The sequence below is a fragment of the Cololabis saira genome, chromosome 6 (genome assembly GCF_033807715.1).
Source record: "Cololabis saira isolate AMF1-May2022 chromosome 6, fColSai1.1, whole genome shotgun sequence".
Lineage (NCBI taxonomy): Eukaryota > Metazoa > Chordata > Actinopteri > Beloniformes > Belonidae > Cololabis > Cololabis saira.
The window spans coordinates 23,532,700-23,547,061 of record NC_084592.1 but is presented as its reverse complement, the minus strand read 5'-3'; the positions used below and the strand labels follow the sequence as shown (position 1 = coordinate 23,547,061).

At 41.9% G+C, this 14,362-nt stretch overlaps 1 protein-coding gene across 1 annotated transcript in view; it reads right to left on the bottom strand.

Annotated features, from left to right (window-relative positions):
• The window catches only part of LOC133446041 (receptor tyrosine-protein kinase erbB-4-like), a 377,138-nt gene that overhangs the window by 158,681 nt on the left and 204,095 nt on the right, over positions 1–14,362 (bottom strand). The window contains exon 3 of the mRNA XM_061723735.1: positions 9,316–9,502. Within this exon, the coding sequence (XP_061579719.1) occupies positions 9,316–9,502 (187 nt within the window). The remainder of the gene's footprint in view (positions 1–9,315; positions 9,503–14,362) is intronic.

Sequence of the window (14,362 nt, the reverse complement as noted above, 5' to 3'; positions counted from 1 at the left end):
GGAATAATTAAAGCTGCAAGCAGCGATGAACGGACCCTCGCACTCATGGCCACCGCCCCCCATAAGCATATCAAAAATGACACCACCCACGACTTTCTATGTCAAACCATTCAGAAGTTATGGCAGAAAATAGGAACTATGAAATATCGACCAATCAGAAGAAGAATTGATTTGCACCATTATGGTCAAGGACTCAAAACCATGTGAGATGACACCACCCACGAGTCTTTATGTCAAACCATTCAAAAGTTATTGCAGAAAATCGGAAGTATCACATATCGACCAATCAGAAGAAGGGGCGGGGCTAATTCATGCCAATGAAGGTCAAGTACTCAATACCGAGTCCGATGACACCGCCCACGAGTCTTTATGTCTAACCATTCAAAAGTTATGGCAGAGAAAAGTTTTCTAGGGGGCGCTGTTGAGCCATCTTGCCATGCCCATTAATGCAAACCATGAAATATCAAATTTATCGCCAGGCCTGGCTTGCGTGCAAAATTTGGTGACTTTTGGGGCACGTTTAGGGGGGCAAAAAGGCCCTCATTTCGTCAGAAGAAAAATAAAAATGAGGAAAATAAAAAATTCCTACAGATACAATAGGGACTTCGCACTGAAAGTGCTCGGGCGCTTATTCGCTCAAGATAATTTTTTGAAACAACTGTTCTTAGTTTAGAGATATTCCTTAAATGGTAAAAACAGTTCCTCATCAGCTGTTTGGAGTGGTGTTCTTAGATTTCTTAGGTTGGGCTTAAAAGAGATGCTCAAATCTCCTAGAAACTGTTCAGATTTGTTGAGTCTGATGGAAAGGTCATAGTCGACAAGAAAGCCAGACGCTTCAAATTGCAACACAAGGGACTAAGAACACACCAGATGATGAGAAACCCGCTGCACTGAAATCAAATTTCCGCCTAAGTTTTCAGCGTCTTATTGGCCTTAACCAGTTTTATATCTACATCATAACAGATCAGTCTGATCTAAGTCATTGCCTCAGGGAAGGAAGTGTTGGCTTAAGAAAAAAGAAAAAAAAAAGTTTCTGATTTATAATTTGCATTAAAATTCCCTCCATGTCTATTTTAACTTTTAATGAGGTGAAAGCCCACTCCCACTTCCAGCAGGGCATCAAGGTTAGGCTGCCAAATTTCTAATAAGAGAAGGTATTCATGTTTGGGGTAGTCTAAATGTCCCTCTAGCTGGAAAAGGCGGAAGCATGTATGGACTAGACAGAAGTCATGCAAATAATTGTGTGTAGAGCAACATGTTCTAAATACGTAAGCAATACGTAATAACATATTTACATACAGCGGCATGATGGAACTTGTCCATGACAGTTTACACTGCACCATCAATTCAAATACAGGAAAAGGTTTAGATATTTTGAGAAGGGAAGCCAGACTGAAGTGCGGTGCTTGTAAGGTGTGTCAAGCAGTGACAGCAGCATTAAACGTGAACACTTCCCTGGTGAGACTGTCTGGTGAGTCAGCTGCAGCATACAAAGATATTAAACGCTTCCCAAACAGAACTTAGCCAGAGCCCAAATATAAATAAAGCTTATCTTGAACAGTTTCCTGAAGATGTTCCAAAGTACGCGCCAAAGTAAATAACCATCAGATGCAGAGCGAGTAACGATAGCAACGGATTTGTGAACGTTACTTCCAGCATAAAACCTAATGTGACAATCACAAAACACATTTCTGTAGTCTGTAATTAAATACATCTGTTTTAATGCTGCATTTTCTAAATATGTTTTTTTCCTGTAGCTGCAAAGCTTCTCTGCATGTCTGAAAGAACCATTAAGACCTGACATGTATCAGACTGCATCAAATTCATTAGTGTTGAATTGTTTTGTTAAATCTGGAACCATAATGGATGATTGTACAGGAAAGAGATGTACAGCCCTAACAAATGTATATAACTGTATGTGGATCTGTCCATTTTCTTTCTTGTTTTTCTTATATTTTCCAAAGGCTTTCAATTTTGCGTCAAACATGTTTTTATAGACGCATTTTGACATTTTTGGGGCAGCTATGGGAAAATTGCAGTTTTAAGGTGATTTCAAATTTCCTGTATAAGTAAAGCCTGAATTACGTCACCGTGACGCCGTCTTGAACCCTTCGGACTTCTCCGTCACTCCATTTCGTCGCGGTGCAGTACCTCCCGGGACCGCTAGTTAGCGATCTTTTTCTGAATGGTTTATCCGACTTTTTCCGGTCACAGTGAATCAAAGAGATAAGGATAACTATTGTGCAAAAAAAACAAAACAAAAAAAATCACACATAAACGAAGAAAAGAGCCCTGAAAGTTCACTACTGCTTCGAACCGGAAACCGGAAATGCGTTGCTACCAAGCGAACCAATCACAGCCCTCTCGTCTGCATGTGGTCTGCGTCAACTCGACGCAAGGTGCACGTCAGTGACGGCGTCAGTGACGGCGTCAGTGACGGCGTCAGTGACGGCGTCAGTGACGGCGTGTGGTCTGCGTCGACGCAAACCACACGCCGTAGGCACGCCGTTGTTTTCACGCAGAACCATAACTCAAGCTTAAGGGGGATTGTCAATGGGTTTTTTTTCTTTCTTTCTCATTTGTCTCGGTGTTAGCCTGTGAGGACTTGCAACCAGTCCAGGCTGAACCCTGCATTTCACCCGCTGACAGCTGGGGGAGGCTCCAGCTTCAATAAGATTGAAGCAGGTGCAAGATACAATAGACAAATCAAGCACGAGACATCCAAACAGTAAAATTCCTGCAGAGCTACAAATTTACAACAGTCCATTACTTGCACCGGTTTCTTCCTGTTCAGGGTCAACCACCAAGTTTGTACACCCTGCACTTACAACAGAACTGTAAAACCACCACAAGGGGGTTGACTTTGCAGAACAGAAACACGTAATAAACCATTAAAAAATAATAATAAAAAAAAAAAAACATCAAGACGCTTGTTCAGTGCTTGCAGTCATTTTGACAATTGGAGGACCTTTAAGAATGCAGTACCCTTAAATTACATCTGCAGGCATTGCAATATTAAAGAGAAGCAGATGGCAGCAGATGTCCAGATTATGTTTGATGGTTAATAAAACATATTTAGGGAGATTGAACATTTAATCATTGAGGATGCCTTTAAAAAAAAAAAAATGTATATAGATGTCATCATGCTTGCTGCCCTCTGTTTATAAGTCAACAGCAAAACAAAATGATAGTATTTTGAATTGCAAAATTCAGATCCCCAATTTCGAGGAAAAACAGACGGAGAGCAAGAGAGAGAGAGAGATGGACTCCGGTGGTTTCACTGTCTGTCACACAGTTGTATTACACTGCAATCAATTACCACCAACTACCACTGATAGCCTGTTCCGGACTTCAATTTAACATGTGCCTCCTCACGATCCACATTAGCGGCTCACAAATGTGACAATATGAATGTCGTCCTTCAAAAAGAAGTCCCTCTTGCCCCCTTCCTGGAGCGGTGAAATATTGAGTGTGACACAGGAGTAATTGCATGGGAAGTAATCAATTAGACACACAATTGAAGGAGACCTGAGGTCTGTGGGCTGCCAGGGATGAGGCTCAGCTGAATTCTGGGGACGTGCACTGAACCAATCTGACTTGCCTCCTGTGTCAGAATTGCTCTTTTGCTGCTGAGAAGATGAATGAAAGTCTTGGGGATCAGAAGACGGCACTAACTTTATGCCCCTTTGTTCGGGAGTCCCTTGTCTAGGGGAAGCGCACCGACTCAAACCGTCCTTTTCACCTTGCCCCATTCCATCATTTCTGTGTCTCCCCCATGCATTGCTGTCACACGACACTGAGCAGGACATGTTCAGCAGATGATACCCACACTGCACAGGCCCTTTGGAGAGCCCGGAAAGACTCAAGTGCCCAAAACAGTCTTGTATCCGCTGAAGAGTGGTGCCAGCACAAGATTGTATGTGTTTATGTAAAAGGCATTAATGAGACAAATCAAGACAGCCAACTGATATATGACAGAAAAAGAAAGGGGGGATAAAGAGATGGAAGACGGACAGGGAATAAATAGAGAGCAGATGGGCCATGAAGGAGTGGATAACGCCTTGGCGTAAAACACGGGCTTGTGTACATGCATACGATGAGAGAGGATCATTCAGCAGATGGGGCCTCAGATTGGATGCTTCATTTTAGACAGACTTGGTGCAAGCGTGGGGTAGTTAGAAAAAAAAAAAAGAAAATCAACAACACTAAACAAATGTGTGAAAAAAAAGACACTGGATGAAATGAGGAAATGGAGGGGGTAGTGGCACTAAAATGTGTTAAATCAGAAAGCTCATTTGTGTTTTGCTCCTTATTGAGGCTGTTATTATTTCGCCTGGGAAGCAGGCTGTAATTACCCTGCGAAAGCAAAGAGGCTGCCCAGAGCTCATGCAAATTCACACAGAACGGCCGGCGATTTTCGCTTAAGTACGGAGGACAGCGCTGCGGGTCAGCATGTGTCAAAATACAGATTAGAAAGTTTGAAGATGTTAGGTGGGAGCTCTGTCTCAGCTTTTTCTTCCATTAGACAAACAGGACAAAGGATGCACACCTGAAGCATCTTCAAGTAATCAAAAGGTGCACTTGCATGCAAAAAGGATTGCCTCTTCAGGGTCAGCTGTTGGTCTTTAAATGATAATTGAGTCCTCTCCATCACTTTAAAACATTTTTTGGACAAAAAAAAAGTTATCTCAAACCAACCACCAAACTTCCCCCCTGTACAGCCTGTGTGCCACTTATATTTCCCACTCTGTACGCTCCTGCATGCACAAGCACCCTCCCTAAACTTCTCCCGGCTTGACTGTGCCTTATATTTCATATTCATGAGGATAACTTAGCTAAGCTTGATTGAAAGGTGCATCAGAGGGAGTCCTATCCCTGCTCAGCCAATGCCCCCCCCACACCATTCCATCCTCCAGTCCCCCCTTGAATCCAGAGAGTCCATTCACAGCTCGCAGAGAGTGCACCAGAAAAAAAAAATCAATAAGTGCAAAGCCACAATATACTAGCGACAAATTGATTTCATCCCAAGGTAATTTCAACCCAAATAGAAATGCGTGTGGATTTTTGCGCTGAGGGGGGCCTTTACTGTGCCCTCTCTCGATTAGCCCCCTTATGTACTTAATAAGTTTTATCCTCATCTATATGTCGCTTATGGATTATATTGATCATTTTACACCTCTCCTGGGAGCTCCTGGCGGGGGAACGATGGACTAATGTGACAGCAACATCAAAGGCCTTGTAATGAATGAGGCGCCTAGCGTTAGACTCACTCGAGCACTTGGAGGAAAGAACTAGTTTGATCTCTGCTGCTTGATGTAGAGCTGCAAATTTATCCTGAAGATTCAAGTTGACTTCTCTCCAGAGGCACATTTGGGAGTAATGGAACTGCAGCAAAAGCTGGGTTTACCTGTCAGGTCTAACTACACAAAAACCAGTGATACTCAACCTCTGAGTCAAGTATATTATCATTTTTAAAGAGCTCAGTTGATGTAAAGGTTTTTAAAGAGTGTAAAGTTTTAGACCTGATCCTAAATAGCCCTCTCCCTTCTCACATGTGTAATATAAAGTAGTTTACAAGGTTCCTATACAGAATCCAATTTGTTGATTAAGTGCTTTAAACAATTTTACTTCCTCATCCAGCTTTCAATGCTCCTCACAGCTTTTTTTTAACCTTACAATTTTTATTTTATATTAATTGTAACTTATTCAACAATATGTGATATAAAAAAACAAACTGATTGGCTTTTTGCTCATAAGGGTTTGTTTTTTAGTATTAACATAGTAATGATCAATAGTTATCAGCTACAGAGAAACATGAGCTCTCCCTGCACAGTCACAAATATATGTGAATTTTGTAAAAGAGAAAGTTTGTGCACAACCCTAAACTCTGCAAAAAAGTTCAAAGTAACTCATAACGGCATTGCCTTATAAAGGGAAATAAATAAAGTAATGACAATGCATGAATTTATCCTTGTGTTGAAAGGTGTCTGGAAGGATGGTCGTTCCAAGTATTTGTAGAACCGTTTGGGATGTGTTTTATGAATTTAAACTTCCTTATTGTCTTCTCTCACTGCTGCATTAAAAGAAGACTTCAAACGTGACGTGGGCTCTTTGCAAGTCGCTGCACATATTGTCCCTGATGGTAGTTGCTTCTGACTTCTCGTGCTTGTGCCTGCCGTAACAAGTGTCGTATCTGAGCTGGTAATGCCATTAGGAAATCACAATCTGACGTCATCAGAGATGACAAATCAAGCATGAACCTCACAAGATCATCAGGATCAACGTATGCTCAATCACGTGCTCAATCCCAACCGAACGATGAGTCCTTGTCTCATCCAAACCCCCTCAAACTTGACGCTGCAACTTACGATTGCCCACACAATACGTCCAAAAGGTGTGAAGCACTCACTGAAGATATCCGTGAGGCTTTCACACTGTGTCTTTCAAAAACATTACAGAATGGAGGGAAACAATTTTCCAGTCACTTGCAAAGTGAGAATATTCTTCTGTAATCCACTGAACAAAATATACTGGGTATAACACAGAGTTATGAAGTCGAGCACATTCAGACCACAGTTTTTGTGCACAACTTCCCCCCATTTCATGGCTTAAGGCCACGGATGGCACATCAAACAGCAGCCTCTCAATGAGTCCAGCCCCAGCTCCCTCAGCACTGGCTTCAACTTGGCACCAGGCTGAAAGGGATTGTCTTGGCAAAAAGCTGCTGTTGGTGCCAGATAAATGCAATTCCCTGAGTATGGCGTAAAAAGACCAGAAAGAATATAAGATGGGGTGAAACACAGAGGCACGTACTATAGCTGCACTTGCAGACTGATGGCTTCCCTCTTAGCTCTGGGGAATCACCGGGGAGGAACAGTTGAAGACAGCAATGAGACAACTGAATTGTTTAGAAAGAGGGTTTGAAAAAGGTTGAGACGGAGCCTCACTGCCATACCTCTAGCTATGAAATCTAAATCTTAACACAAAGTGAATTGTAATCTTACAATACAAGATTAATTTTCCAATCACCCACTGTGAAGCAATGACATTGCCACGTTCACATTCCCTAGACTGATTTTAAGTTAATAAACAAGAAGAAATAAGCAGTAAATGCTGTTTTCAAAGAACGTTTCCACTCTTTCCCTCTGAAAATGCACATAAATTGTACATAAATTGCATTTGTTGTGCCAAATACTAAATAATTTATGCATAATTTTGCTTGTTTTCCTGTAGATCAGAGGTGTATATAGGGATATTTTCTACCAGAGTTTTGCCCAGAGGACAAGGATGAGAAAGCAAACATACAAAATAAACAACAGGAAAGAGATTTTGATGCTAGATCACCACTAACTTTTTCACCAGAAACATCTCTTACCTCGGATCAATTGCTTTGTCAATTAAAATGTCTTAATTTTAGTCGTGGCCCTACACGCCGCAGTGCTACAACAGATGGTTAACACATCCAGTAAGAGAAGCTGGCAGTCTGTCTGATGTTTAAAGGTGCTTTCACACCTACAGTCCATTTAAAGGAAACTTGAGTTTGTTTTCCTTCCTGGTGGAGCTGGTCTCACACAATAACTGCACTTGATCCAAAACAACTGTGTTTTTCCTTAGAATGAGGTGATCTTGAACTACTTTGGCACTTTTGCTTCTTTTTTTTTGTGTATGAAAATAATATTTATTGTCTGGCTTCATATTAAACCAGCACCTAACATTAATGCAGCGATACTTTTTAAGGTCATACAATAGGAATAATAATAATGGAGTGATGTCCTTAATCTTTGAACTTTACCTTTACCTCTGACAACAATCTTAGAAAACAATCAAACGGGAAGCAAGGTTTACTTACAGACACATTTGTTTGCACGGCTGTAGCTGTGCTACATTTTTCCCATGTTGGATCATTTTTAAATGTTGGGTTGCTGCCTGCATATTTCATTTTAATCCTGCCTTCTTAATTACTTCTCAATTTCTACCAAAGTTAAGTGATGAGCTCCATATGATCCTTTTGGGTGCTGGAGGTAGATTGTGCAGATCCAAACATGTAGAGGTTATTGAATAAGACTGCACTTATGAGGTCATTTGTCCATCTGTCCATCTTGAACATGATCAAAAATGTGAGTCATTTTCTCCTTCAGATGTAATACACTTGCCAGGAGTCATAACCTTTCTTGTTATCATTCAAGGGAGACACCCTCTCTTTCTCCGTCCATCTACTTTACATTCGCAGAGAATAAGTGAAATGAATAAAAGAATTACACCTCTTATCTTGAGCTGCACACATCATGCACTTTCTCGCCGCACTCAGGCCTGCAGTAGAACGGTTCTACATCTTGTTTGCAGGTCAGAGACCGTGCTTCATGCTGACCCTCGGGTCAGGACTCCTAAAGAAAACCAAGCAGCGCAGGGCTCCATTGTTCAGCAAGTGGCAGAGCCGCCTACGCCATGTTTTCCTACGAAGAAAATCTTTTATCAGAAATCAAATTCACCGACTCCTCCAACCCGTGGCGGAACGGGGCTCGGATCTATTGCTGAGTGGGTTCTAAATCAAGGAAAATGATTCTTGTGTGGAGAATGGATGGAAATGACAGGAGAGATAAAGCTTTTTAACAACAACGTGATTCACTGTTGTACCTCTCTGCCTGAAGGGGTTAATTGGAAGACCAGCACCTGTTGGATTCATGAGAGGGGAGGAAAAAAACAGCAAACACATTCCCTTCTTGTATGCAGCTAAACAACAAACACCTTTATTGAAATCCTCTGAGCCATGACTGCAATTTTATTGCAAGTGCCAGAATTCTTTTATTTTATTTACGTGTGTGCATGTGTGTGTGTGCTTTTGGGAGCAGCTGATATGCCTTCTTATGGGATTTTTTTCATAATGAGATCAGGGAAATTTTACCAGAATATTGATGGTTAAATGGGTTTTACTGCTAATTTCTGTTGCCAATTAACATCGTTCAAAAGTCAAGCGGTTACAGCAGGTTACGCTGTGTTTCGAAAAAGTAAGCATTAATTAAAATGGTTAAACCACTAAGCATCTTTTTAAATCCACCTCTTCACCGCTACCTTTCAAACTAGTAAAAGAACAAAGAGTAAACAGTCTGTTTAATCAAGTCATGAACTGCTTTCCTCTGAAGTCTAAATTTAAAAAAAAAAGAAAAAGTAACATCACAAATAAGCCCCAAGTCACCTGGCTGGTTCACTCAGGGCAATGTGCTTCAAAATAGGATCAAAAACTACATGAAACAATATCCACAACAAGTCACACCACTGGGAAATGTGAGTAAATGGAGAAACAATTCAGCCACTTGCCTGTGAGGTTTTTAAGACCCAACTGCCGCAGGCCAAAGTTTCCATCTCGTCTGTAATTGAGGAAGATTGCAAGAGAGTATTGGTCTTCGTACAGCTTCGTTCCTCGAATGATCCTCAAGTTCTCCAAAGGCAGGTAGTCAAACTGGTTCAGAGCCACCAAAACATAGCCTGTCACTTCCCGGATAGACTGTGGACAGAGATATGGGGACATGGTTAATGCATTTTCGTTCTGTATTATAGCAGTCATTGAATAAAATCACTAAAAGTCTTTTATATTATAAAAAATATTAATTATTTCCGCAACCTTTTTTCAAATGTGGTATCGCTTGCATTACATGAAGAATTGTAAAGAGTATCGCTTCTAGGTCTGAGGTGAGGTGAATGTTCTAGGAAGCCTGCTATTCCGAACAACAATGATTTCAATGAAATTATGACCAAAAGCAATTTCCAGTTTTTACTTTTCTTCTTTTATTGTCCCGTTATTTGATAGATGCGCCTTTTTTAAGTATCCGATTGTTGCATGAACGTAAATTTATTTAGGAAGCTTTGATAGTCATTTTCCTGAATCTTGTTTTGTGTGCGAGCTTTTAATTATGAGAATCACACCATATCGAAATATAACTGTTGTTCATGCTTTAAAAATATTTGTTTCCTTTAAATAAAATGAATGTGTAAAATTATGGATAGAAAATACAATTTTTCACGAAAATGAAAACAAGCCAAACATGAAAGGTTTATTTAAAAGAAAGTTACATGCCAACATCAGATCATTGACAGCATCTGTCTTCAAGGTCACTTTGCACATATTCAATCATGCCAGTTGAGTTACAGCATCCGAGGCAGGACATTTTGCTTCGGGGTTTGTGACCTCGTTACAAAACTTGGCTCAGAGTTCAACGCTCATAGCTGGGGCTCGGCCTGGGGTGACTGAGCCACAAGGACAGCCATTGCTTCACACTTTAAATGTCATTTAGGGGGGATATAACGACTGGTGAGACATTGGCAAGAAGCCACCCGTTCGGAGCTGCTGGTGCATGAATCAAAGTGACAGGCTGTGTCCTCTTTCTCCCATCCGCCATCATGGTGGCTGTCATTAGCAGACAGGCGGTCAGAGAAGTCTTTCCATGCCAACTACCCTGATGCTGATAATCAACAAGTATGTGCGCGAAGCGCTGTTGCATTTGATGTACTGAGCTCAAATAAGTCCTAAGGAGGGCCTGAGCGGCACAGTCATGGCGGCTGACAGCTGTCAGAGAGCATGGCCATCAGCCACCAGTAAGTAAACCGCAGTCACAGCTCTGTGACCATTAGCCTGCTGATTACCATTTATAAAACCAGACAGGGTGAAGTCTCCTGAGTCTGTGTGTTTATATGCAGCGTTATGCATGAACGAGTTCAAATGAACGCGTTCAAATGAACGCGTTCATTGAACACGTTCATTTCTGTGAGAACGTTGAACTGAACGCAACATATAAGCAAATAAAGAACTTGAACGTGAACTTGTTCAGATCTGCAGATAACGTACTGGAATTTGAACTGTTCAGATTATGTGAGTTTCAGCTTCACTGTTTATGTCCAATTATTACGGAATAATCCTCCTCACTTCACCAGCAAGCCTCCACATTCTCCACATTTAAAATACTCGACGAGACGACGACTTCACACTACATTACCCATAATGCAGTGCACACACTAGCATAACAACAGGCACCAGCTCCATGGCAACGTTGGCCCGAGCCCGGTGCAGTCTTTACATGACAGGTGAAGAGAAATGTTGCGGACGCAGCGTCAGCGAGCCGTCAGATGATGCCTCCGCTTATCATTATCTGCGGGAATTTTACACAGTTTCCCAAAGAGTCCAACGGTAAAAATCTAACCTTTCTGTGCAAATTATTTCCACCTGCGCTGAAAACAAGTCCGGACGTCTTAAAGCATCCGTCCAGTTAGAGAAAATAACTGCAAGTCCTTGACAATCCCAAAAAGTCTTCAGGAAAGGCCAAGAAGCCCTAAACGACCCCAGTTACACCTGCAGCCTTCAGGGGTTTGATTTCCCAGCAACAGGTAGACACATTTTGGGCACGGTGGCGCAGCTGGTAGTGCAGCCGTCTCACAGCAAGAAGGTCCTGGGTTCGATTCCCGCCGGGGACGCTGTGGGCGCTGAAGTGCGTGTTAGTTCCCTCATGACTTCAGCGCCCACAACCTGGGTGGGGTTGGCGAAAGGGCCTTTCTATGTGGAGTTTGCATGTTCTCCCCGTGTTCCCTGGGGTAGCAAGGTGAGCTACCCTCACAAAAACATGCACACAGTCCTGGGCTATACATGCCCCCTCTGGCCAACCGGGGCACCAGATGGGGTGGGGAGGATCCGGCCGGAATAACGTGATCCTTCCACGCGCTACGTCCGGCTAGAGAAGCCCCACCCTCTCTGGTGAAAAGATGCGGCCTGCTCACTCCTCAGGTTAAGGAGGAGACCTGAGTCTAGGTAGGAGCACTGGGTGATAAAATGGGTTAAAAAACCGGGATAAAAATATAAAAAAAAAAAAACAGGTAGACACATTGATAATGGACTACATTGTTGGAGAATTACAGCCTCTGAGTAAAGTTGAAAAGCCACTAGGACAATACATGATTGTATACAGTGAACCATTTTAGGACAGGGTGGCGTTTCATTCGTACTTCTCACCTAAAAATATTGAAATAAACTGAGTTTGAACTACAGTAATCCCTCGCTATAACGCGGTTCACTTTCCACGGTCTCGCTGCTTCACGGATTTGCATTGTGCATCATGTTCTGCATTCTGATTGGCTAAATAGTCTCCCCGCTTCTTCACTTCCTGTGTCAATAATGTTGGTCGCTTAGCAACAATGCTGAGAACGGCCAATGAGTTTCAGCGATCAGCTCAAGAACGGGACCCTTTGTTGAATCGTTCATTACAGTTCTCAAATATAATCGATGGTGGCATGTCGGTTTACAATAATCTAATTCTCTCGAAAAAACACACCTGTACCACAAGCTCTAGAAGAAAAAGATGCTAAAGAGCGGAGTCAGGATGCAGCGGCGCAGTCAGAAGAGCAGGGGAATACGCGCAAAGTCACAATTTGTCCTACTGTACTTTTTGTATTTTCTTTTCATAATCATTTTTCATTTTCTCCCATTCAAATCCAATTAATTGGGTCGCGGTGGGGCGTTGCTGATCTTCGCAATTTGAAGCCTTGTATAATAATTGTAAAAAAAGAAAAAAAAAAGGTTGCTACTTCGCGGATTTCACCTATCACGGGTTCTTTTGTGGAACGTAACCCTCGCAAAAAACCAGGGATTACTGTAGTTCAAAGTGAACATGGTAAACTATGAACATCAACTATTCATTTTTAAACTATGCTGAACTTTGAACTAGTTCATGAGAAGTATGAACTTGCACAACACTGTTTATATGAGTGACTGGTGACAATGCATTCTTTTTTTTTCCTGCCTGTGTACATCTTCATCAGTTTTTGAGAGTATTTGGAAAAGATAATCAAGGGACGATAATATTTTAATGATTTCCACCAATAAGGACATTGGGTTCCAAAGTTTGAACACCAATAGATTAAAGGTTCACCAAAGTCATTTCACACTTTCCCAGGTGTAAATCACCAGTTGTAGAGCAATACATTTTAAGTACAACGAGTTGAGCTTTTGTGAAGTATGAACATGTACTCTGGGTTGTCAGAGTGAACTTGCAGTGGAGTTGGAAGCGGTCTTTTTGGATGACTCACATGCACCATGTAGAGGGATTGAAGGTCTCCTCAACCCTGCTACTCAGCCAACTACACCCAAGACTGTGTAGCGCAGTGACATGGCAGTGTGCTCTACATCCCCCACCATTTACAATCCAGACACTCTTTATTCCTGCCAAAAGGCTGAGGGTAGCATACATCAGTAACGGCAACCAACTGCATCTGAGCATATACAGAAACTAATAATTACTGGAGAGGCCACACTTCTTGGGAGCTTCATACACATATTTTTTTTTCTCTGACTGTTTATTACCCCACTCACGCAGTTGTTGGTTTATTTTCAGGCAACCAAATCAATACTTTCCCAAGTGCAGTCTCGCAGAGGGAAATAAAACGAGAAGGAAATAGGATGGCAGATACAAACGCTTTTCTCCCCAAAGATTATTTGTTCAATAATGAACTGCATGAAAAAAGGAAAACAACATGTAGTGATTACAGGCTCTTCCAGAGCTAATGGCCAAAGCTGCTCCATGCACGGCCACTTTCGTTGAACACAGATCAACATTAAAAGCACGGTGCACACAAACGCCAGGCAACATTTGAAGCAGGTTCTCCTCAAAGAAACTCAAATCTGGATAACAGGAAACTTTAACATACAAGGTCAAAACACTGATACAATTGAAATGTAACTTTTGAATAGGTGACAACAAACATGTTCCCATGTTTTAACTCTGGTGTCAATGTAATATCCTTTTTAAATTTGTGTTGATGCTAAATTTGGTTATTTGCATTATCCTGCATAACCTGTGACACTGTAATTAGATTCAGAAATTACCTGCTAAATATAACAGCTCGACCCAATGCCGTCCTGGATATCTCCAAATAAAAATAGCTTTGAACAACCTTGATACAGGTGTGTGAAAGACTGTAACATCTTTATGAGCATTTGTCCAACTGTATTTGCCAACTGAACTGGATACAAACACCTCACACAAAAACACGCACATGGACACAATCATCCTCGCATGCCTCCCTAAAGATCAGCGCATGAGGATCTCAGCAACAGCGAACAAAAGAGACTGAGAGAGCCAGATTCAGTAGATTAACAGGGATTTCTCCCTCTTCCCCAAGCCGGAGCATTTGTGAACGGAAGTGTGGCAGCGGAACAAACCCCTCACTTGAGTCACTGAGACGTGCGCTGTTTTGAAATTGAGTCCTTCAGTCCCTGACTCCTAAAAAGGCAGGAGAGAGGGAGAGGTTTTGGGGTAGAATCAGTGAGAGGAAGGAGGGCTAAAGAGTATGGGAAGAAAAGGAGCTTGAAGAACGAGGGATG